The sequence below is a fragment of the Rhipicephalus microplus genome, unplaced genomic scaffold (genome assembly GCF_043290135.1).
Source record: "Rhipicephalus microplus isolate Deutch F79 unplaced genomic scaffold, USDA_Rmic scaffold_23, whole genome shotgun sequence".
In the NCBI taxonomy this organism is placed as follows: Eukaryota; Metazoa; Arthropoda; class Arachnida; order Ixodida; family Ixodidae; genus Rhipicephalus; species Rhipicephalus microplus.
In genome coordinates this window covers 7,700,555-7,726,345 of record NW_027464596.1, presented here as the reverse complement: position 1 = coordinate 7,726,345, position 25,791 = coordinate 7,700,555, and the positions used below count along the sequence as shown (strand labels likewise).

The window sequence follows — 25,791 nt, the reverse complement described above, 5'->3', positions numbered from 1 at the left end:
AAGGTACTGCATGTGTGCGTTGTAGAACAACAAAAATTCGCTGCATGCTCGTTAACTAAAAGCGGACTGCAGGTCTTTGTGTCCAATCGGAGTCCACTGTCTCTCACTGCCCACTCGCAACGATTGGCATGTTCCAGTAAAAAGCAACGGTTCATCACTGCGTGCTTGGCGCCTCCCCAGGTTTCTTTCCTGCGCAACGCCGCGACGAGAGCCAGCGTCAACGTCGCCGCCAGTGTAAGTGTTAGCGACTGCTGCTTCGAATGTATGCATGTGGTTCCCTTTAGCGGGAGATGGCGTATTTTTTCTTTTTGCATTTACTTTTTCCTACCCTTTTTTCTTTCTTACAATGCTATGTTTTGTTCTCTCTTATTCTTTTCTCTCTGCACCTCACCATGACATCTCCCCTCCTGACTCTCATTTGCCTTTACTTTCCTTTTTGCGGCGGCTGCTTTTCCGATGGAGGCCGAAATGTTGTAGGCCCATGTGCTCAGATTTGGGTGCACGTTTCAGAACCCCAGGTGGTTGAAATTTCCGGAGCCCTCCACTACGCCGTCTCTCATAATCATATGGTGGTTTTGAGACGTTGAACCCCACGTATCATCTCATTTGCCTTTCCTCTTGGGTGCGTGGTCTTGAAGTACCACAGCCAGGAAGCCGCACGTGCCCTTATACAATTCTTGAGGGCAATATCGTGGAGCGACCACACGTGAAACCCTGCACTGTGTGTGGTGTGCAATGTACATCTCCTAGCTGTTCTCTGTTTCTCTCTTTTACTACTTTATTTCCCTCTTCCCACGTGTAGCGTAGTAAACTAGACATAAGCTAGTTAACTTCTCTACCTTTCTTATATTTTTCTCTCTCTCTTTCCCCCTTGCTGGGCTGTGCTATACAAGAATATGCTGTGCTCTGCTTGCGAACCTGCATAGCCACTTTTTTTTTCACCCCGAGTTCATCGGCTATCGGCTCCGGGAACGGTGATTTTATTTTTTCAGGATGGGCCCAAGTACTCTTTTTGGATAACACGTGAAAGCACTGAGGGTCACTTTGTTTCCTGCGACGTAAGGTTTTTGATCATTGTTTTATTGGTTGTTGTGATGCAGTGTTTTTTTTTTACAATGTACGTCGAAGTCCACCCCTCAAGCATAGATTTATTTAACAGATGGTAGAATACGACCATATGACTTACTCATCCTTCTCTATCTTCGAGAGCAAGGCCGATTGCTAGAAGTGCGGAGCCTCCTTTTTCAGCAAGAACATATTTCTGGAACAAGTGATTCAAATACGCGGGAAACATGAACACTCTCGTGTCGCTACAGATGCCTTCAACATCTCTCTCTCTCTCTAACAAGCCGGAACATCAATTTGTTGTGCTGCTAATCTAAGGGCCAAGATTTTACTCCATTTAATAAAGAAAATTTCTCGGAGACATGCAGTCCGCTTCAAATCTCTGGGTACGGGGGTTCGAGTCCCACCTCTTGAGGAACTCCTTCTCGGGAAGAGTTTTCCTCTTTCTTACCGCCTCTCTGATGTTTTATCACTTACTTTATTTCTCCCTCTCCGCCTTCTCGTTGCCAGAGAGAGAATTTAGTTACGGAAGGGCAGAAAGGTCGACCTAATCGATGGTGTGCTCCAACCTGCTGCTCTACATCGGGCTAGGGCAATGGGGAAGCAAAGGAATGATGGATAACGCTGGTAAGCTAATGTGAGAATCACGGATTGCAGGGTTAGTTGGTAACTCTTATTGACTCGTCTTTAGTGCTTCCTTTTTGATGACATACGAGCTTCATTGAGAACATTGAGAAAGAGATGTCAAGGTAGGATCCTGTAGCTGGAAACTTGTACCGTTTGACACTTTTACCCACCACAATCACACGTTATGTGGATTTCTGCACGCGGGGTGGCTTGTTGGAAGAACAGCGACAAAGAAGAGGACGAACAACGCTCGTGCTTCAGAATGTCATGAAACGACATTTTAGAACTCTGTACTCAAATAATGCTTAGACGATCGAATAATTCATTTTATGTCATCAAAAGATTAAACTGTCCTTTTATTTTAACCGCCGGTTAAAATAGGCGATCTTCCGTAGCGGTACGAGCCACTTGTAAAGAGACAAGCAAGCAAGAAGTTACTCACAGAGTCGGGATGTTGTTTATTTTAAATAAACCCTTTTTTTCTCGGGAGGCTTGACTTCCTACACAAGGACTGAAATTATGGAAGCCGATTCTGGAAAAAGTCAAATGTAAAAAAAATGTCTCACCAAACAATTGTTACTCTCAATAGTATTTTCAGATATATACTAAGCTATTTACGTAATATCTTCTTACTCCTTTAAATCGAAGTACCTCGATTACTAATTTTGTTTCTATGCCCTCGAAAAACTTGATAAATCATGAAGCCTAAAAAGTGGTTAGTTTATTTGATCAATTCATATTAGTCTCCGGTAATCGACAGGAGAAGAATACATTAGGTCCATAAAATGGCCACAATTAAAGGGCTTAACCGCTTTGGACTACGCATGTGAGACGTCATTGCAGGAACGACATCACTGGCGTCGTGTGCTGTCAATGCACTCTCCACCGGTACGCTCACGCTTCAAACGGAATCCATAAAAGCATCCTGCAGTTTTCGCAAGAGCACATTGAGCCATTCGTGTGACAGGACACTTACTAGATTGTACACTTCAATTTTGCAGCTAACAAGCCGTGGGTTTAGGGAAGCCATTGTAAGTTGGACCACTAGCGGCTGATCAGTGTTCATTTAATTACGGAGAAAGCTTGTACAACCCAGAGAAAGTAGACACGATGCTACTAACATGGCTTTGCACACACTGCAATCCCAGACGAATTATAGCCACGATATAATAAAGGAGAGGGGCAGGACACTTGCCGAAGACCATTACTACTTCAGAAAAACTCATTTAAAACCATCCTCATGAGAATTGTGGAGGGCGGCGATTGAGACGCCCGGCCCCTGGGGCAGTTCCCCTGGCTACGGGCCTACAAAGCAATACAGACTACACGTTGAACGTTCCCTTAACAACGCAAGAAAAAAAGTAGAAAAAAACACGTGCCAATGATGCTGTTAGGTGCCTGCTCAGAATATTTTTCCGAACCTAGCAGTCCGCCGCGCACTGTAACCAACTCAATGCCCTGACTTTTGCCCTGCACGAACCTGAAATAAGCAACCATTCCTTCTTCCAGAGAGAGGTCACTTTTTTCAGCACAGCCCTGAACGACCAGCATTGACAGAATCGACCGTGTCAACTGGATTGCAGCACTTAGTGGAATCCTGGACTGAGGACTGCACCCTCCAGGGATTTGCAAGTCAACAAATAAAAGAATAAGTTTTCTACCATTACGACCGCAATAAAATGAAGGTGCAGGTTTGAGATTGCTTTTGAAAAAGTGGGTACTCGAAAAAGGAGCACACTGAGCACCGCACCAACACAAGCGGCGACTCTCAATTGAGGTTTATTCGAGTTGCACGTGAGGTGTGTCGTGCTAACTCGCCCAAGCAGTCGCTTTGACTACGTTTATTCGTTTGCTTGTGGCACGAAAGTTAATGTTCGCTTGACGTTTGCAGAAGTTTTCGGTTAACGTTTGCAGAAGTTCAGCAGTTTCTCTTTGGTATCCTCAGAAGCAAGATGAGTGTTGCAGAGGTGGCAGCCAGCCCAGCAATAAGGCGCACTAGGCTGTCGTACGAACCCTTGGTGTCCCTGAAGAAGCCTGTTGGGGAATCGCAAAAAAAAAAAAACATAGAAGAAGGCGTGTCAGAGTGGCGGGAAGTGGGAGCGGGAGCGTAGTGAGTAAAAGAGTACTATTGCGCTATTATATCAACACGAGTATAACTGCAACGAAAACACGAATTTACATCATTCAGTTTTCACCTGTGCTATTGTGCAACCAGTGAAGGAAATATCGCAGCGTATTAGCGAGAATGGCGAAACGCGACATTTCCCGCCCCGTTCGCAAACGCGACGGCACGTGGAAATTGATATCGAGCTTGTCAATTTTAATGACAAAACTAGGCCCGGGAATATTTCTGAGACGATCGATTATGTTGTGCGAAGACTCGCTCCGTGTTTCTTGAAGAAAGCTGCACATACTATTGCCATTTCACGAGACATAGGAAGAGCGGACACATGATGAAATATGTCATCGCTACATAACTGACGATCAACACAACAATTGCGAGGCAAGCGCTCAATGAAGGGAAGCGATGAAATCAAGGTATGAGTTGTGAGTTTGTGCTTTCAATATTTCGGGAACGCGAACAAAACATTGGGTGAAATAAGAAAAAATTGGCAGATCCCACGTACAGTGGGAATCGATGATACGAGAAGCACGAATGAGAAATGTTGATATGTCACTTTGAAATCAGCACAAAGTAAAGAGGCGGAAATAAACGATGCCTTCTTCATCCATTGACGTCACGTAACACTAAATTTGGTATATATGGAGCTAGCAAAACATCCGTGAGCGCATTAGAAGGGCCCAATATACTCCAATGCAGCATTGACGCGCGCGCACGCTGGGCACAGCGACGCTACGTTAGCAAAGTGCGAGCACTAATAGTCTTACGCCAGGCGCGACCGGCTTCCGTCGGCACGGCCTGACGGCAACCGGTGCGAAATGCGACAGGCTGCATTTCGCGCCTATGCATTACCCAGACAACACTGCGTCTCCCTCTTTTCGTGACGGATGCCCCGCCGCGGTGTTCTAGTGGTTAAGGTACTCGGCTGCTGACCCGCAGGGCGCGGGTTCGAATCCCGGCTTCGGCGGCTGCATTTCCGATGGAGGCGGAAATGTTGTAGGCCCGTGTGTTCAGATTTGGGTGCACGTTAAAGAACCCCAGGTGGTCAAAATTTCCGGAGCCCTCCACTACGGCGTCTCTCGTAATCATATGGTGGTTTTGGGACGTTAAACCCCACAAATCAATCAATCCACTGCAGCGTCTCTCATAATCATATAGTGCTTTTGGTACGTTAAACCCCACATATCAATCAATCAATTTTTGTGACGGAAGAACACCAGACGCGCTGAAACGCGCATGCGTCAAAGCAACACAGCGTGGCGCGCGCCTGCGAGTATATGGCAGGACCGGCGCCTGGCGCGGCAACGCCGCCGTAATGCGACGAAATGAACGCCGGCGAGCACGCGCACCACGTCACGTCGAAATGTATTGGAGTCTTGACTATGGCATGTACTCATGTTCTCACATGACACGCATCTCATGATTATCATGCTTGCACCAGTCACATGCCTTCGTCATCCATTGGCGTAGCGTAATACCGAGTTTGGTACATGTGAAGCTAGCGAAACGGCCGCGAGCGCATCATGAGCTTGGCATGTAGTGATGTTGTTACATGACACGCATGTCATGATTTTCATGTTAGGGTGTGTCGCTCGTGTTCGCCATTCAATAATGTCATACCATATTAGTTTAGCAACATGCCATGTGAACGAAAAAAGATAGTATACTTGACGAAGCAAGATATTTAGCCGGTGTAACCTGAACAACCAGCAAAAACGCACATGAATTAGAAAAAAAGAAAAAAAATAACGGGGCAAATCTAGACTAACTGCTTATTGCTTTTGTCGCCCTCTCCATGGAACTGTTTTATACTGATATATGCGTTGTTTTGCCTTTTTATATTCATGTTTGATACTTCACCAAAAACACCTGCTTTCGAAATATTTGAAGCAAGCCAAATTCCCGATCACAGCTAGTTCAGCAAGTCCAGGCAAATGAACAGAAATTTTAGCACAGTAGTGGTGCACGCGCATGCTTCCGCTCAGTGCGCCTCCCCAATGCATCGTTTGTCGGCGCGTGCAGCCAGCGATGACGTCATTTTAAAGGCAGCTGCACTGTGGTATGTGGCATGCATCATGTAGCTGGGACCACCCAATAAGTCACGTAGGAAGGTCCACGTCACGCGCAGCACTCTATTGTGCGTCGGAACGGATCTGCGCTCAATGACGGGCCGTACGAATCCTAGCTTAGAAAATGTTGGAGAGGCGGTAGCAAAATATTCTGCGGCTATCAGTGTCACGTGGAGATCGTAGAGGTTCAATGAATGATTCACCCCATCGTGGGAAACATTCATCAAGGCTATGGCACCGCCTTCCGAAGCGCACGCTCCCTTTCCCTTGTATTTTTTGCCAACGTTTACACGGGAGCGAACTAGCTATCATTGGACCCGCACCTACGCTGCCATTACCAACATTCTCCTATAGAATACCCAGAGGACTCTTGCAGTGCGCTAGACAGACCTGGCCAAGGAGGAGATTGCCATTGGCTGGGCCGCCCACGTCCTGGAACATTGTGAACTCAAGAACGCAAAGCGCAGCGGGATCGAGCGGGGGGACTCTGCATGGCTAGTAAGCGTCCGAATCTCATGTTTAAATAAATTTTTACCTCCTTTTCACCCGCGATTTCGCTTTCTCTATTGCTGAAATGTAGCCATCACTCCACGAATAACGCGCAATATCGTGTCCCGTGGCCGGATTACTGGTTCATCGATCCTGATCGTCTCTTATTAGCAGAAATACTCCAATTAGATGTCAACTTTCGCTCCTTTCACGCGCCGCGAGATTTGCAACGAAATGATGGAAGCGGCATATCAGTCAAGAGGAAAGTAAAACAGCTGCATCTTATCGATGTTTACCTACGGAGCAGAAACCGGTAGGCTTACAAGGAGGGTCCAGCTTCCATTGATGACAATGCAGGGAGCGATGGAAGGGTAAACGAGAGGTGTAATCTTAAGAGACAGGAAGAAAGCACAGTGGGCCAGGGAAAAAACCGGGGTTTAGGAAATCACAGTTGCAATCAAGAAGAAATGGACATGGGCCAGGCACGTAGCACGTAGGCCGGATAACCACTGGTCATTAAGGGTAACCGACTGAATTCCGAGGGGAGAGTAGTTTAGGTGGAAAGATGAGATTAACAAGTTTGGACGTATAACGTGGCTGCAGAAAGCACAAGACCGGGTGGATTAGCGGAACATATGAGAGGTCTGCAGCGGGCGCAGTCAGGCTGATAATGATGATGATGGCATTGGAAATACTTGAAACCGATCAATGTAAAACCTGTATTGAAAAAAAAACGTAAGAAACGCACCAACCTGTTATCGAGGGTGTAGCCAGGAGTAGAGGCCCCGTCACGAGACCAGAGACACCACAAGTTATGGGAACCCGACAAGCGCCAAGATAGTCGGTGATCAGCACAGGGGAGAACGAAGCGGTTGCCGAGATCAGCAGGGACTGTACGAGAAAGATGCCGACGAAAGAAACAAATCCTTCCGAGTAACTTAAAGCAAACATCGACGCCGACAGAAGGCCGAATGTCAATGCCGCAAGCAAGCTTCGGTTCACAAAGCCGCGGTCGGCCAGAAAGGGCAAGCCCATGTGGCCTAGAAGCAGGTCGCTGGTGGCGCAGTATGTTCCCATCAGTTCGGCATTAGCCAAGGGCACCCCCTTGTCTCTCGCATAGTCAACTATTATCGATCGAAACATAAATGATGAGTAGCTCATCACTGTGTTTTGGAACGCGAGGATGTAAAACGTAGGTTCACCGAAGAGACGGACCATTTGGGTTCTGCTAGACGGCGCAGTGTTTCGCTTTCCATTGAGGGCTGGCATTTCGACCTCGCTTGTCAGCGAAGTTCCTGTATTTCCCCGCTGTGACGCATTCACCACTGGTGACGGGTAACGATCAGCAACCACTCGCAAGATCCGCCGTGCCTGCGACCTCGGAGAACCGGCGCTCTCCTGGGTGCAAGATTGCTTAACATGATTGGTGCTACCACCTTCGGATGTTGTTGATGCTGGTGCCGGTGCGGCTTCGCAAGATGCTTGATTTTGCGCGCATGTGTTTATATCGAAACCTGGGATCGGTGACTGAGGCACCTGAAATGACAAGTTTTTGTGAGGGAGGTCAGCTGCCTTTATAAAATTATGACATGATCCGTAACTAATATTCTTTAGCGTTATTATCCGCGTATTGTTATCTGATGATTCTTTGTGGAGTCGAACAACTCGTATTGACCCAGATTTTACGGTGTCCCTGCTTTCAGTACTATTTCGGCGAAGACAAGGCCGTTCTGTGAACGGATGCCGCCGTAGCGTTAACACCAGCGCTGTGACGTGCATGAGCAACGCTCCACATAGCGCGAGCGTGCTCCGGATACCGTAAAGAGAATTAAAGTAAGATACGACGGTGGGGAAAATGAGAACGGACAATGTACGACCACCATCTTTAAAACCCATAGAGAAGGATTTGTGCTTCTGGAACGAGGTCGCAATAATAACGGACACAGTATTCTCCACGAAGCCGAGTCCCAGACCTGTCGGGAAAAAAAAAGACGGGAATGTAGCGACAAACTTTTAGAAGATAACAGCGTAGTTGCCTTGATGCATTTCGGCCGCATTCTGTGCAGCTGTTGGCGCGCTATGCCATCTCGTAAATTACACATGCTGCAGCAGTTTGCATGCACCTAAATATACATTTAGTGGTCATGACAAACATTTGCCGTTTAAACACGAACATTATAAGAGGGGCAACACAAACGCCGTAAAGTGACACCACCCCGCTTTGTGTACCACTTTATCCAGCGATAAGCAATGAATATAAGGAATACCCGGGACACGCTTTTTACTTCAGTTTTCTCTAACCATGCTCGTACTTAACTAGGCGGACATTTTTTATACGTCCAGAAAGCAGGCTTCTTAACAGCGAGAGAAACCTACATCTCGTATATGCGTAAGCTAAAACATAAGTTTAAATTTGCTGGCGACGAAGAATATTCTTACAGGTCTCACAGAAATGCTGTGAGACCTGTAATCAGTGTCCATAATCAGCTATTATATATTATCATAAGTGACATCCCCGAATAGCTGGTCGTGAAGGGCGGCAATGATGATATTAGACCAAGCATTGATATTTTGTCGCAAGACTGCTGAGCGTGTGAGAAATCAGAAACTGGCAGGCGTAACACCAGGAGGCAGGGGGGTGGATGAGGAAACAAGAAGGGGTAGCTGATAATTTATTAGAAAGGCCGCTTCGCACAAGCGGTGTCAAGACTGAAGGCAGTGCGGGGCTCCTCTTTTGTTTTTGTTTTTTCACTTTGCCCATTTACTTTCTTTATTGTTTCTATTCTTGGCTGTTATACCTTCTATTAAATCTATTCATTTCAATTTTTAGCTATCTTTCTCTGTTTATCTCTCACTTGCTTCCTCTTTATTACTATCTTTATAAGTAGTTTCGCCTTCGTTATGCCAAGCGACGAGAGCATACGACAGCTCAGGCCCCTGAAGTCTTCCTCCCGGAATATCATCATCAAGGTGCTACAAGAACAAGAGGAATAACAATTCTCCTTGGCGGGAGCGAGCGCTCGTTCTACGATGGTTGCCTATACTGTTCGCAGCTTTGTCTGCGTTGCACCAGCATACGACAAGAAACAGCAACTCGGCTCATTTATGTGCCCCTCACTGAAAATTGGGAGGTCAAATTGGTCTCGGCAGAACAGTTCAGCATAGGACCGCGGACAGACGTTCATTCACTGCAGCAAGACTGGTAACAAGGGATGAAAAGATGCGATTGAGTGCGACAGAAATTTCGCAGAGCTGACAAAATTGGAGAAAATTGGTCACAGAAAATGATATAAACTGCCCTCCCCCACATACCCATAAAAAGAAATGACCACCCATGCACTCAGGACAGATGGCTAACCAAAGAAGCTGAAACGTGTGGCCACAGGCGCTTGCGAACGTCGCAGACGAAACCAAAGTGCCGAGTGATCTTCAGTCGTACTGACTGTAAATTTTAGTTAAATACCGGAAGTTATGAGGAACCCTTCCATAAGGAACCCAGGGTCACATTACAGGAAGAATTTTTTTCGAATTGCTTATTGGTTAATATTATTGGGATCAACAGATTTGCGGCTGAAGTGGCCGGCACTCGCTTTTACGACAAACCTAAGCAGTAAAGATTGCAACGTATCTGACAATAGATAAGAAAAGGTGGTTAGCGTCAAGTCGCAAATGCAGCGGAGGATAAATGAGCTATGGTGGAGGTAAATTGGACAGCAAAGAATGGAATAAAAACAGTCAGATTTTATGACTATTTTATGACGAAAGGTATACATCCTTTGGGGGAGTGAATGAGTGTGTCTTAGATTGCGAAGCAATAACGAGAGATTTTCGCGTGAAATATATTCGTGCTTTAAATGCGCAGAAATTATGAGAAAGTATACTTATAAGTAAAGTAAGTTGAGAGACCAGGTCTGCGCGAGATATAAAGTTTGAATGGAAGTTCTGCGAACATAAATGAATGTGTGGTAGAGAGAAGTAAGGGAAAGCTGGAGGGTTGGAGGCGGAATACCTTGGAACACGCGGAATGAAAACATTTTACAAGAACATTGAACACCGCGAGAAGGGCGGTAGAACTTGACAACTTGTTTGTAAAAACTGGACTTCGTAATGAAGGATAACGAAGAACTTGCTAACTCTTGCTGTAATCCCGATTAAAAGAGAATGCTCCTGGCATAAATGTGTCTGTTACATTGTTTGAAGTACCCGACCACGAGCACGTCATTTTGACGTGACGAGTCCAACGCCCGTTATTTTTGTTTATTTTTCTTTCCGTTTTGATTTTCGGAGCACATGGAATAAGAGATTTATGTGCGCCACATGAAATGAAAAATTGACGGGACGTGGTATGTTCAGTGACATGCCATAGCTATTGCCATGATGGGTAGATTAGATAATGTCATGGTGATATGCTTGGCGCTGCTGCAAGTGAGCAGTGGATGCACCTCCCAGCACTTTCATTTCACATACAGCGTACATACAAATTATTATATGCTACGGTACACAACCCTTTATATCGCTAACTTTTACCTTCATTCACCCTTAATCCAAGAGGCTCACAATCAGAGCTGAGCGCTCAATAGCGCAGTGCCAAACAAAAATTAAGTACTAAATTACGCTGTAATGCGACGCATGTTCTTATTCCCCTCGGAGATGCAGTATTAACATTCGATTTTAACAAGCGCTTACCGTGCACAGCTCCCAAAAGTACAGTCATGACCTCCATGTTAGGTGCAAATGCTGCTAGCATGAGACTTGTCCACAGTAGAACGCTGCCGACGAGAGAAATTTGGAAAATGCTCAGGAAGCGCTGGAGTAACGAAACAACGAGGCCTGAAAATTAAGATTGACACAATAAGTAACTGCATTTCTGTAATTATGTAGAGTGTTAAAAAATAAGCTTTATGGCCTTGTGGAACTTCAGCGCTTGAATGTACACGAAAACCACCATTGTAGATAAACTATATATCTAATTATGTATCCAGTGACGTATACAAAGTGCGACAATAATCAACACTGTCAGCCACCCCATTAACTAAGATTGAATAAACAACGTTTTAGGTCACAGAATCAAACGAGCTTATTTGTCTATGTTCAGAATTTGGAGACAATCGTATCTCTCTACACAGTTCCACTTGAAAAAATTTGTCTAGCTTGTCTGGCCTTCGATATACGCCACTGCCAAATTTAATTGTGGTTTGCATGACTACGCCACGCAAGGCGGTGATGATTGGTTCCTTCCTGATATTAAAAGCATTTATTGCTTCGTATCATCAGCAGGTAGTAGAATAAAGGTAACCGTTATCAGCCTTCGACCCGTTGTCAGGTCAAACAGCCCATGTAACTGCCGTGACATATCGAGGATGAGCTCTGCGCCACTGCTCACCGTCTTGCATGCGAATCATGCTAACCGCACTCATATTTTGCACTAGAATGTCTTGCAGCACAAAGAAGAATTCGTCCACGTAGATCTGCCTCCAACTTTTCATTACAAACATACTCTGTAGCTACAGTCACTAAAAAGTTGATTATTCAATCATGGTTATTGGACAGCACAACCCTTCAGAGCACAGTGATCCAAAGCGTGTTGCTGCATGCACTCGTCTTTGACTGAATGATCGTGTCTCGTTGGCACATTTGGACAAGTGCTGCTTAGCTCTTTGAGTCATCAGATCTGACTGGTCTCATGAACCTTGACTGATTCCTGTAAAATATTGTGCCTGCTTATCCTCAATAGCTTTCCTATCAGCACATTGAGGGCTAGACCCAGATAAACTTGTGCGCTTTTCGTATCAGAAGCTGGTCTTCTTAGTTTGACAGAGTGTATATGTTGGTAATTCGTTTTACCAACATGCTCTCTTTCACTGTCGAAGATTCATTAGCGGTAGGTGGTATGTTGCTCTGTTGATAATCACAAGGCGTTTATTGTGAATGTATCCAACTTCTTGATCTGTACATCGTTCCTTCGCACCTTGTGTATGACATGCGCAAAACTTCCTGGGGACACAAACAGCGACGACACTGGTACCGCTTCGAAAAAAAAGTTATGTCCTGCGTCTCTCGCGGCTTCTGTTATCAGTCTAAGAGGTGTTTTCGCAACACCCTATTGTAATTGTTCCTCTATATATGTTATGGAGCCTTTTTATCACTTGGTGTCGACCGGTGACGGCATTAGACTGCTTGTACCGTAATGCATTTTGAGTGGTTGTCTCGGTTGCTGAAAGTTTCCTACAAATGATTGCACGGCTGACGACCAGTCCTGTAGCCCCACTCATCTGGCTTTCGTGTTCTTCTGTCACAAGACCGCAGCAATGCTATTGTTTATTGTAGTATAGATTGATAAAGGTATGATAAACTTCGGTAATCTTCACAATTGTTAGCAGTTTGATTGTTTTGATAAATTTGAAACTATCGGTTGTATTTCTTGCTCTCAATATTAGGACTGACCTTAAGTTGGAGCTTTTACTAAAGCTGGGGTGCCTAAGGAAGGGTTCCTGCCTTTCGTTATGTTGACGAATCAGTCGCTAAATTAGTAAGCGCTGCGCTTAGGCACCCTAAGCTAGCCCCACGCGTAGCTAGTACGTAGCAGTAACCATAGGTCTACCATTGTACGTTTTTAGATGTGAGGAGCATGCAAGATCTCAGAAAAGGTAAAGAGTCAGGAATCCAAAAGGCTCATTGTATATGCTGTACCTACACTTTTCATGGCCAGTGATGTGGAATATTTCTCAAGCATGAAAATAATTGTTCACAGGTAATGTTCATTCTACTAGTAAAACGCTGGACCATATGCAGTACGATACACAACCACAGGATACGTCATTTTATCGGTTTGCTGATCTGAACACTCTTCTTGAAGTTCAAGAAATCGCATTCAGTCTGGCTCAAAATACGCAGTTAAAGCCTACTTCAGTAATTGTAGAAAATCGTATTGCTTTTTAAAAGCGAGAGACAGTTCGGGCTGTGATAAATGTCCTGCCCACCTGCGCAGTTAAGCATCGCAGCCATTGTGCTGGCCGGCCAAGATGCAGCTTCGTGGCTGACGCCGAACGTGTCCATGAAGTAGACGTAGAAAAGGCCCGAGGTACCAAACACACTCGTGGCGAATAGGACGATAAGAGATCCCACCACTGCAACGCGCCAAGGGGCGTTGGTCTGGTTGACCTTACGCCGCTTCTGGGTTGGTGGCTCATTGTCCATGTGACGTGGCGCATTATGTGGTTCTCTCAATGGTGGCACTGAACGAAAAAAGGTGAAGCCATTACGATTTTGCCTTTTCCCGGCACATCATCACACGACAGTCATTGGACCAGGGCCGTGGAAGATCAGGTCTGTCAGTTCTGTATGTGTCACCGGTCTGCGTGGACTGTGTTGCTCTGCACAGATGTGGATGGCACTGAACAGAACCCACGCAATAAAGCGCACTACAACAACCGATTATATTGACACGTGCGGTTCTTTTGGTTTACGAAGGAAGACGCTATCACTTTCTGTTAAGCGCAACGCAGGCCGCGTTTATCTTGTATGCCACTCTGGAACGCGTTACGACGCGTGTATAAAAAACTGACACGTGCGGTTCTTTTCGTTTGCGAAGGAAGACGCTATCACTTTCTGTTAAGCGCAACGCAGGCCGCGTTTATCTTGTATGCCACTTTGGAACGCGTTACGACGCGTGTATAAAAAGCCGGCGCAGTGCGCCACTGGGCGTCTTTCCTTTTTTTTCCGTCGGCCGACGACTGTTCACGCCGCTGTTGCTATGAGTTGTGTTTGGCCCCGTTTTGCTGGGCACAAGTTCGCCCAATAAACAGTTCGCCTGACACCGCCCTGACTCCTGCGTGCTTCCTCTCAAGTGCTGCGTGTTTCACAACCTCGTGACATCTGGTGGAGGTGCTTCTTGGTCCATGTACCGTACGCCCCCGTCCAGCCGTGAGCCAAGCCCAAGCCGGCAAGAGGACGACGCCGACCCGGTCGTTCGAGTGAGCCGAAGACAACAAGGACTACCGCCCGAATACCTGCCGCTCCCCGACAAGGACAAGAAAACAAAGGCTGCTACGAAGCCGGCATCCACGATGACGGAAGCTAGTTCTTCGGCAACCGTGGTCGTCAACCAGCCCAAAGAGCCGCCTACCTTCCGCGGATCGACCTACGAAGACCCGGAAAGCTGGCTTGACATTTACGACCACGTCGCAGCCCTCAATAAGTGGGACCCGGACGACAAGCTGCGTCATGTGTATTTTTACCTGGAAGACGCCGCAAGGACTTGGTTCGAGAACCGCGAGTCAACGCTTCGAACCTGGGACGACTTCCGCGTTGCTTTCCTGCGCACCTTTGCAAGCGTCGTGCGAAAGGAAAGAGCCGCAGCACTGCTTGAAACTCGGGTGCAGCTCCCCAACGAAAACGTAACGATCTTTACGGAGGAGATGACGCGACTTTTCCGCCATGCCGACGCCGACATGTCTGAAGACAAGAAGGTTCGCCTGCTTATGCGAGGAGTGAAGCAGGAGCTCTTCGCCGGACTGATCAGAACCCCGCCAAAGACGGTACAAGAGTTCCTCTCCGAGGCTACCACCATCGAGAAGACTCTTGAAATGCGGACCAGCCAATACGATCGGCGCATGTCGCCAGACGTCGCAGAAGTCCGAGGACTCTGCCCCGACGACCTGCGCGAGACCATACGTGCTATTGTTCGTGAAGAACTGCGCCGCATGTTGCCATCGTCTCAGCCCCAAGTCGCCTCTCTCGAAGACGTAGTCCGCGAGGAACTACAGCGCTCACTGAGCGTTCCTGAACGGCCACAGCCCCAACCGGAGGCTATGACCTACGCCGCTACTGCACGACGACCTGTCGCCGCTCCTCGCCAACACCAGGACCCAACGTCTCCGCAGTTTCGTCGCCAGCCACCGCCGCCACCCCCGACGCCTTCCCGCTCGCCAGTAATCCAGCGCTCGCCGAGGAAAACTGACGTTTGGCGCACCCCGAACCACCGCCCACTATGCTACCACTGCGGCGAAGCCGGGCACACCTACCGCTACTGCCAGTACCGTGAGATGGGACTGCGTGGCTTCGACGTGAACGCGCCGCGTCCGCGCCCAGGTGAGCGACCTCGCGACATCGCCGACTACATCGCCGGATCGCAGTGGCAACAACGACGACCATCCCGTTCACCTTCGCCTGGCCGCTACGTCTCCCCGGATCGCCGCCAGTACACCGGCCCTAACCGGGGCCGATCCCCAAGCCCCTACCCGGGAAACTAAAGGCAGCAACCAATGGAGGTGCGGTTGCTGCACGACGCAATGCCGAAGATCCTCCTCCGCCGCCGCCGCCGCTGCCGATGACGACGACCACGACGCACGAACTTTCCCGACGTAGTCGCAGTACGCCGCCTGAGCAGAGTCTTTACGACAAAGCCTCGCCGCCTACGCGACATAGCAGCACCGGACCAAGCCGACGCAGCCGTGATCCGACGCCCCGACCTAACCGGAACGCCAGACGACGAACCACCGACCTCGACGTGATCATCGACGGCCACAGCGTCACCGCCCTAGTTGATACCGGCGCCGACTACTCTATCATCAGTGGTCTCTTCGCCGCTAAGCTCAAGAAGGTAAAGACTGCATGGGAAGGACCGGATATCCGAACAGCAGGGGGCCACCTTATAACACCGACTGGAACCTGCACGGCAAGAGTCACGATTCACAGCCAGACGTATTCTGTGAATTTTGTGGTCCTGCAGCAATGCTCGCGAGACGTCATTTTAGGCATGGATTTCCTGGACCAGCAAGGCGCAGTAATTGACCTAAGATCCAGGTCAATCACGCTGTCCACGGATAATGCAACGGCGTCAGACTGCAACGTCGCTCACAATGCCTTGAATGTGACAGAAGAGCAGGTAACCATCCCGCCACTGTCGAGCGTCATCATTTCCGTCGGCACCAAAGCGTCTACCAACTTACAAGGTGTCATCGAAGGCGACCAGCACCTGCTCCTAAACCGTCAGATGTGCGTCGCAAGAGGCATAGCCAAGCTTCATAACGGCGAAGCCAAGGTAATGGTGACGAACTTCAGCAACGAATATAGGCACTTAAATAGGGGCACGACGGTAGCACATCTAAGCGAATTTGTGGAAGCGAGCAATGCCTTCGCCCTCACTGATTCTCAGGGAGCCGCAACGTCGACAGCAGTGTCCGCGCCCGCCTTCGACGTCAATCAAAGCCTTTCCAGGCAGCAACAAAAGGAGCTCAAAGCCTTACTCCACCAATACAAGGACTGCTTCTCGTCGTCGTCGAGGCTTCGTCAGACCCCTCTCGCGAAACATCGCGTCATAACCGACGAATATGCCCGTCCGCTCCGTCAGAGCCCCTACCGAGTTTCTGCACGGGAACGCGAGGCCATCAAGCAACAAGTCGACGAAATGCTGCGTGACGACATCATTCAGCCGTCTACGAGTCCGTGGGCATCACCCGTGGTGTTGGTGAAGAAGAAGGACGGAACCCTACGTTTTTGCGTCGATTATCGTCGCCTGAACAACATCACGAAGAAAGACGTGTATCCCCTCCCACGGATAGACGATGCTCTGGACAGACTCTACAACGCCAAGTATTTTTCGTCGATGGATCTCAAAACCGGCTACTGGCAAATCGAAGTAGACGAGAGAGACCGAGAGAAGACTGCCTTCATAACACCAGACGGCCTATTCGAGTTTAAGGTCATGCCCTTTGGTCTTTGCTCGGCGCCTGCGACGTTCCAACGGGTTATGGACACAGTACTCGCAGGCTTGAAGTGGCAGACTTGCCTCGTCTACTTGGACGACGTAGTCGTATTTTCTTCCAACTTCGACGAGCACCTCCGGCACCTTGAAGCTGTTCTTCGGGTAATCAAAGCCTCGGGACTTACCCTGAAGCCAGAAAAGTGCCGCTTCGCCTACGAGGAACTATTGTTCCTTGGCCACGTTATCAGCAAGTCGGGAGTGCTCCCTGATCCACAGAAAACAGCTGCGATAGCCGACTTTCCTGCACCCACCGACAAGAAAGCAGTACGCCGATTTCTTGGCCTCTGCGCTTATTACAGGCGCTTCGTGAAGAACTTTTCGCGGATCGCCGAGCCACTGACGTACCTCACGAAGGCCGACGTCGACTTCAAATGGGAAACGCCGCAAGTCGAGGCATTTCAAGAATTAAAGCGACGCCTGCAAACGCCGCCAATACTGGCGCACTTCGACGAAGAAGCTGACACGGAAATTCACACGGACGCAAGCAGCACAGGGCTCGGCGCCGTGATCGTGCAGAGGACCGACGGACTTGAAAGGGTCATCAGTTACGCTAGCCGGTCACTTTCGAAGGCAGAAGCCAATTATTCCACGACAGAAAAGGAATGCCTTGCCATCATCTGGGCTACATCAAAGTTCCGCCCCTACCTGTACGGCAGGCCTTTCAAAGTCGTGAGTGACCACCACGCCTTGTGTTGGCTAGCTAACTTGAAGGATCCATCAGGGCGCCTCGCACGGTGGAGTCTCAGACTACAAGAATTTGACATCACCATCGTCTACAAGAGCGGACGAAAGCACTCCGACGCCGACTGCTTGTCTCGCGCCCCTGTCGATCCGCCGCCCCAGGATGACCAGGACGACGACTCTTTCCTGGGACCCATAAGTACCGACGACTACGCGGAACGCCAACGAGCTGACCCGGAGCTCAAGATCCTCATGGACTACCTGCAAGGCAAGACCGCCGACGTGCCGAAAGTATTCCGTCGAGGACTGGCTTCGTTTTTCCTGCGAAACAACGTCCTCCTGAAGAAAAACTTCTCGCCGCTCCGCGCCGACTACCTCCTCGTGGTACCTTCAGCGTTACGTTCAGAGGTTCTGGAAGCTTTACACGACGACCCGACAGCCGGACATCTTGGTGTTTCCCGCACACTGTCACGAATACAAGAGAAGTACTATTGGCCTCGCCTCGCTGCCGACGTCGCCCACTACGTAAAAACATGCAGAGACTGTCAGCGACGCAAGACGCCGACAACTAGGCCAGCCGGACTTCTGCAACCCGTCGAACCACCTCAACGGCCATTCCAACAAATCGGCATGGACTTACTGGGGCCGTTCCCGACGTCAACTTCTGGCAACAAATGGATTGTCGTAGCGACTGACTACCTCACCCGCTATGCCGAAACAAGGGCCTTGCCCAAGGGCACTGCCGCCGAGGTCGCCATGTTCTTCATTGAGAACATCGTCCTCCGCCACGGAGCCCCCGAGGTCCTCATCACCGATAGAGGTACGGCCTTTACGGCTGACCTAACGCAAGCGATCTTGAGGTACTGTCAGACAAGCCACCGCCGAACCACCGCGTACCACCCACAGACGAATGGCCTCACCGAGCGTCTAAATAAGACCATCGCCGACATGCTGGCCATGTACGTGGACGTCGAGCACAAGACGTGGGACGCCATACTCCCGTATGTAACCTTCGCGTACAACACGGCCGTGCAGGAAACGACGCAGTTTGCTCCATGCAAGCTCGTCTACGGACGGAGCCCAACAACGACGCTTGACGCCATGCTACCGGTCGGCACCGACGAAGAAGACCTCGACGTCGCCAGCTACCTGTATCGCGCTGAAGAAGCTCGACAGCTAGCCCGCCTGCGTATCAAGAGCCAACAGACGGTCGACAGGCGCCACTACAACCTTCGACGACACCACACCGAATACCAACCAGGTGACCTTGTCTGGGTCTGGACGCCGATACGACGACGGGGATTGTCTGAGAAGCTCCTGCGACGCTACTTTGGACCCTACAAGGTAGTCCGACGTCGTGGTGAACTGGACTATGAGGTCGTGCCCGATGGCTTAACGTCATCCCAACGACGCCGTGCACGACCCGAAGTCGTACACGTGGTGCGACTTAAACCTTATTACGCGCGCTGATTAGCTGTGACGCATTGTTAATGTAATTTATTGCATGTACTCTCTCTTATGTTCTGTCTTTAGCATCGGGACGATGCTTTTTCAGAGGGGGGTAGTGACACGTGCGGTTCTTTTGGTTTACGAAGGAAGACGCTATCACTTTCTGTTAAGCGCAACGCAGGCCGCGTTTATCTTGTATGCCACTCTGGAACGCGTTACGACGCGTGTATAAAAAACTGACACGTGCGGTTCTTTTCGTTTGCGAAGGAAGACGCTATCACTTTCTGTTAAGCGCAACGCAGGCCGCGTTTATCTTGTATGCCACTTTGGAACGCGTTACGACGCGTGTATAAAAAGCCGGCGCAGTGCGCCACTGGGCGTCTTTCCTTTTTTTTCCGTCGGCCGACGACTGTTCACGCCGCTGTTGCTATGAGTTGTGTTTGGCCCCGTTTTGCTGGGCACAAGTTCGCCCAATAAACAGTTCGCCTGACACCGCCCTGACTCCTGCGTGCTTCCTCTCAAGTGCTGCGTGTTTCACAACCTCGTGACAATATAACCAGCTCTGACTATAGTACTAAGACCATAGATCAATTTTAAATCAGTTTGACAGACAAAAAAAAAGCTTCGACAGTTATTTTTTTACTATCGCCATAAGACAGGGGTGATGGTAACATTAGAAAGAGCCGTTAGGATTTCTACTGCTGCTTCGGAATCCTGAAAAAATGACCATTTTTTATCTCTACACAGCTTTTCAGTCTTCAATATTGCCCAGTAGTAGACAAGAGAAGCTGAAGCCCTTTGAAACTATCTATAGATAGTTTCAAAGAGCCATAAGTTCTCCGAGTCTGCAAAAAGTATAATAATGTTAGTAAATGCAACAAGTATATCAATATTAATAGTTTTGGTGGTTTAACGTGCAAAATCACAATATGAGCCGCGTTGAAAAAAGTAGCCATCAAAATCGCGTTTCTTCAAGATCAGGCTGTGAAAATGACAGAGACTTTCTGCGGCGTGCTCAAAGCCGGAAATTTGAGTTCTGCGGAGGCATCACCTACTGGTGGAGGGGGCAGCAAGGGTGGAGCGCTGACTTCGCAGACTGTGAACCGTGAAAGCTCGTTAATTGAAATTTCCCAAGACCGAAACAACATCTCCAAATTAAGCGCATGCCGATTTACGGAAAGTATTAAAAATAATATACCTCTGTTGCATCGATACGTTCTCATTTTCTTGCTTGATACATAAATCCTGCGTTTTTTTTTCCATAAGGGCAGTGTGAAAACCTAAATTTGCACCAATGCAACTACGACCAGATACTGCCACGTTTAATTAGCCCGAAACGCGCTCAGGGCCTTTGCCTTATAACGTACCACCGCGGACACCGTGCGTGTTCCCATGTGGTGTCGACGATTCCTTCACAAGTGAAACTGCCTGCAACGGATAGTTCACGTATCGCAATGTAAGAAACAAGCTTTATGCATCTTCATACTGAGCCGCCGCTGAACACACTTCATTTCTCAACAGATTCCGCCATCATTTAGGATATGTTAGACTGCGTGCGCATGTTTGCCGGATCCGCATGTAGATGAAACCGTGGTCGCTAACTCGTGATGACAGCGACACGGAGAGTGCAATATTGTTTCGCATATCGGAAAACGCCGTTTTCGCTCTTTTGCGTTGCACATTTGGGACACTCGGCACTCGACACGCTCTGTGGATCGTGCGTGTTGGGGTCAATTGAGTCCGAGTGAATGAAAGTTCCATGTTCTTGAAAAACGCATATGCCGCAAGGGCTAGGGCACACGTCCTAATTATTCGATTCTCTGAATTGGCCAGCTTTTGCTTTGTTACATTCGCATATCTTGCAAGCGTGTTTGCGGCAACTGCTTTAAAACACACACACACACACACACACACACACACACGCACACGCACACACACACACACACACACACATACACACACACACACACACACACACACACAAACAAACTGCCGTATCGCTCTAGGGGCTAAGGTACTCGGCTGCTGACCAGTAGGTCTTGGGATCGAATCCCAGTTGCGGCGGCTGCATCGGTGGAAGCGAAAATGCTGTAGGCCTCAGATTAGGGTGCACCACGTTAAACAACCCCAGGTTGTCGAAATTTCCGGAGCCCTTCACTACGGCGTTTCTCATAATCATATCGCGGTTTTGGGACGTAAAACCCACATATCAATCAATCAATCAATCAATCAATAAGTCAATCGATCGATCAATCAATCAATCAACACACATAAGAACCCGATTTCACAGAGTAAAACTGAGTCCACCGGTAACTAAGCAGCGCGCTATGGTCCTTCATTTCGGGTGTAGAGTCGATAAAGTCGTACATAATGCTAAGAAGGCTAAATAGCTCACCTGAGGGCAGTTTTTTGGGCTACAAAACCTTAAACACATGCGCCCTCGGTTCGCTGGGGCCGGGTGCGCGCGGCCATAAACATCACTGCCTCTGTTGACATCGTAGGAGAGACCACACCAGCGGTACCGAGCAGGCCAAGTCGGCCTCGAATCTATCAAGTGGCCATCGTGCACTCCGTTTGTCAGCTGCGAATGCCTTTGTGTTCGTTAGATTATTTTCCTTAAACTTCCAAAACTGCCCGTGTCGATTTGGCACCATTTTTGAGTATAGCAGGTACTCTTCGTAGTAATTGTAGTGTAAATGCAAAGAAACAAAAGTGCACCAGAAGATAACTTGCCGCTGGCGGGGACCGAACCTGTGGCCTTTGAATAACGCGTTTGATTCTCTACCACTTCAGCGGTGGTCATTCGTCGACTTTCATTATTATCATCATCATCGTCATCATCATCATCATCATCACATGACGGTACCGAGAGCCGCCACCGAATGTAAAAACCTGTTCATGCAACAAGCGAACGCGGGAGAGTGGAAAGTAAAAAAAAAACATGCACAGGAAAAAATAACAATGCCGGCTCAGGGATGTACGGAGCATTATCTCCTCTGTCCTTTGTTGGCGAAATGCAAATGAAAACAGTTCCAATTTTATTCAAAAAACATATAGTTTTCAATTACCTGTTAATGGCCCCTCGGAAATGTCACGTCCATAGTTCAAACTTTTCGCTCATTCGACGAGGAGCCCAAAAATGTATATTACCCTACATCTTATCCTACATTCCCCTACAACAGAGAATTGCATTACCACCTTACTATCCCACACTGCCCCAAGATTTCGGGAAAAAACGGTTGGCAATTCTGATAGTGTGCCCTGCGTGCAGCATGCGTTTGGTTACGCACCACTATAAGGAAGGCACGACTGCCTAAGTAGATAAATGAGGCCACAAGCGTTTGCTTACCCAGCAAGAAAACCCTCTAATACTTTCTGACGCATGACCAATTCTTATATTGTGTTACATACTATAACATTACTATAACATTGAACAATAGCAAGTATATGTTTTCACTGACAATTGTGGTGTTTCTACAGCTGCTTTTATTTTTTTTTTTGGGGGGGGGGTCACTATTAACGTACTAAATGTAGACATTATGGGATAATCAGGGTGAAGAATGGAAGTGCCTCCGACAGGCTGGCCGACGTTTCGGTAGGAGAACCTCCCTTTGTCAAAGGCACCTTGTCATCCTTTGCGTGTTAGTTTTAAGGGGTTTAGTATTTAAAACTAACACAAGTATGGCAAGGTGCCTTTGTCAAAGATAGGTCCTCCTATCAAAACGTCGGCCAGCCTTTCTGAGGCACTTCCACTGTTCATCCCCCTAATTATCTTATTACGTGTTTTCATCTGTCGAGTGGGATCTAGATTCTGTATTTAAATGTAGACATTCGATATTTGGACAGAAGTAGTTATTGTATGAAAACTAGGAATCCACGTTGATCGAAATGTTGGCATGTTGCTAGATTCTGTATTTAAATGTAGACATTCGATATTTGGGCTGAAGTAGTTATTGTATGAAAACTAGGAATCCACGTTGGTCGAAATGTTGGCATGTTGCACATATCGTTTCTAATCTATACCTTAGCAAAACTGACCTTTCAAGACGCCCTACACGACTCTATCATTAGGATATTTAGCTATTTTGCCAGTTACTTAATTTTTATAGCGCAGTCGACAACTTGAATCCATGGTTACCTCAGCGAGCAAACAAACTAACATGACGTCAAGACATTTGAAGTTTACTGGATAACTGTATTGGATGTTGTAATACAAAGTATACACATTTATTTGACGTTTAAGGGGAACCAAGTATTCTTGGAATATTTTCATATGTATTCAAAAGTGCTAGCAAAGTTTTAAATCTGGGCTTCCAAGGATGTACAGAAATGTAGTTATAATGTCTTGCGTAAACTCCTCTCTCACCAAAGCGTATCTGCTCGAGATGAGCGCCAGCTTTATTGCTCAGATCACGCGTAAATTTGACGTATAAGTCATTCTCGCGGTTTCACAGTCAACGTCAATGGATGCCTGAATGGTGAATATAACCATAGCTTACTTCATAGGACAAAAAAAGTAGAAACTGGAAAAAATGTTAACGTTAGCTTCGAGACTGTCAAAAAATGGGTAAATTATGTGCTGCCAGGCAGAAAATAAGTGGGTGGTAGAAAAAATACGAATGTACATTTGTTCAGTACACAAAACACACGAATAGCAGTAGAATGCGCAGTTAAGATCACGGCGTAAATGTAGAATCATGTGGCTAACTTCATAACTATGTTCCCGAGATGGGCATGCCCACAATATATGTCAATGCTGCAAGTTCGGTCGCGGTCATGGTGGTCGCATTTCGATGGAGGCGAAAGGGTAGAGAACCATGTACTATGCCATGTCAGTGCACGTTACAGAACATCAGATAATCGAAATTTCTGGAGTGCTCCAGTGCACAGTGTTTCGTAATTTCATTGTGGTTTTGAGACGTAAAACCACAGATAATAATTACCGTGACTTTTACACTACACGAAGTGGAATTGAATAATAAGCATAAAGTACTTCTCTCACCTTCAGAAGCATCGTCCACGAAGGCAGCGTTGTTCATGTCTCATATCGAAGGCCAACATGCCCACAATATTATTCCCCAGTGGACAGAGACGAAGGTCGAGCAACCGTGTGCTTTCAACAGCTGTTTCGCTACGAGGGAGTACCTCGTGACGCTTTCAATGCTTTCTGCTGCGAAGGACTCTGTAGTGGCTAGAGGAAAACAACACGAAGCAGTGCTACGACGAAGTAACCATTTTAACTATAGCTAAGCTCAGGAAAGCAGTTAAGGACACATCGTAGCTTTAAGTGCAATCCGCCGCATTCCAAGAAGCTGTAGCCATGTGAATAGCGAGCTCGGATAAAACCTCAGTTAGGTCTAGATGGTGCATAATCCTGATGTCAAATTTGGAGCACGAACGTATGACACAGGCCACGTAGAAAATACCAGAAGACACACACAACCACTGCCGAACAGCTGTTTCATTCCTTCATACGACAATGCGTAGACTGAAGTGGAAGGCAGCGCTGCCGCCTACGCACAAAACAATAGATCTACAAAAAATGTTTTTTTTTATTAGATGCTGTTTTCGTGCGCATGTGCGGTCGTGCTGCATTGGGCTTATGTTATGTATTCACATTTTGAGGAACAAAACAGTTGTTAGCCAGCACTTGCGTGTTTCGCGTCTTGTCCTTTCCACGTGATGTGCCTTATGTCTCTACGCTGTAAGTTGAATTTGAGGATAAGTAGAGAACTAACTTGACTAATTATACCGAATCTGTCTCAATCCGTTTGTCCTGTTTATCGCACCAACGTTACTAACTTTGGATGATAGCCCCGCCGCGGTGGTCTAGTGGCTAAGGTACTCGGCTGCTGACCCGCAGGTCGCAGGATCAAATCCCGGCTGCGGCGGCTGTATTCCCGATGGAGGCGGAAATGTTGTAGGCCCGCGTGCTCAGATTTGGGTGCACGTTGAAAAACCCCAGGTGGTCGAACTTTCCGGAGTCCTCCACTACGGCGTCTCCCATAATCATATAGTGGTTTTGGGACGTTAAACCCCACATATCAATCAATCAATCAATCAATCAATCAACTTTGGATGATAGATCCCACTGCTCACTTTCTGAAAATAAAAAAAGGAGGAGTTACGAATAAAGAACAAGTATGGGATAGTTGATGTGCTTTCCAGAGGGCGATTCGTAGGGGAGGTGTGCGGGGAGAGAAGCACTCAGTCAGCGCCGCCAAAAAATTGCAGCAGAAAACAGAAGACACGGCACTAGGTATACCTTTATATTTTGCAACACTGAAACATATATTCGACGGATGCGCAGAACGCACAAGATTAAAAAGTAAACTTAATTTGTTTTATTGCAGGGGTGAATATTACTGACTTAGTCGCGTTGATCACAAATTGGTTGCTCGAAAATGATAGTATGTAATTACTGAAAGAAATAGAACTGAACAAAAGCTTGTTTTCTCCGTTATGTACAACGAAATGAAGGAAACCGACACTGATGTATAAGAAAACATCCGAGCATTTTTGCT

At 47.6% G+C, this 25,791-nt stretch overlaps 1 protein-coding gene across 5 annotated transcripts; it reads right to left on the bottom strand.

The window, feature by feature from the left end:
• Positions 1-1,132: 1,132 nt before the first annotated feature.
• On the bottom strand, positions 1,133-24,732 carry LOC142786376 (uncharacterized). Of its 5 annotated transcripts, none has more exons than XM_075884035.1 (5): positions 24,270-24,730; positions 13,353-13,607; positions 11,059-11,202; positions 7,125-8,345; positions 2,127-3,726 (listed from the first exon to the last, which is right to left on the bottom strand). In XM_075884035.1, exons 1-5 carry the CDS (start codon positions 24,304-24,306, stop codon positions 3,611-3,613), a joined length of 1,773 nt encoding a protein of 590 aa, XP_075740150.1. In that variant the 5' UTR covers positions 24,307-24,730; the 3' UTR covers positions 2,127-3,610. The 5 variants fall into 5 exon arrangements, with proteins under 5 accessions (XP_075740154.1, XP_075740150.1, XP_075740151.1 ...); XM_075884036.1 differs by lacking the exon at positions 24,270-24,730 and adding an exon at positions 20,323-20,359; XM_075884039.1 differs by lacking the exon at positions 7,125-8,345 and having other exon boundaries at positions 1,133-2,224; positions 24,270-24,732.
• Between the last annotated feature and the right edge of the window lie 1,059 nt (positions 24,733-25,791).

What these genes read in the sequence shown, in the direction of transcription:
- LOC142786376 (XM_075884035.1), bottom strand. Translation starts at nt 24,306, where the DNA reads ATGAACAACGCTGCCTTCGTGGACGATGCTTCTGAAG. An exon ending in CGTGGACGATGCTTCTGAAG is followed by an intron (nt 13,608 to 24,269) that starts GTGAGAGAAGTA and finishes TTTTTCGTTCAG; the next exon opens with TGCCACCATTGAGAGAACCA. An exon ending in ACTTTTGGGAGCTGTGCACG is followed by an intron (nt 8,346 to 11,058) that starts GTAAGCGCTTGT and finishes TTTTCCCGACAG; the next exon opens with GTCTGGGACTCGGCTTCGTG.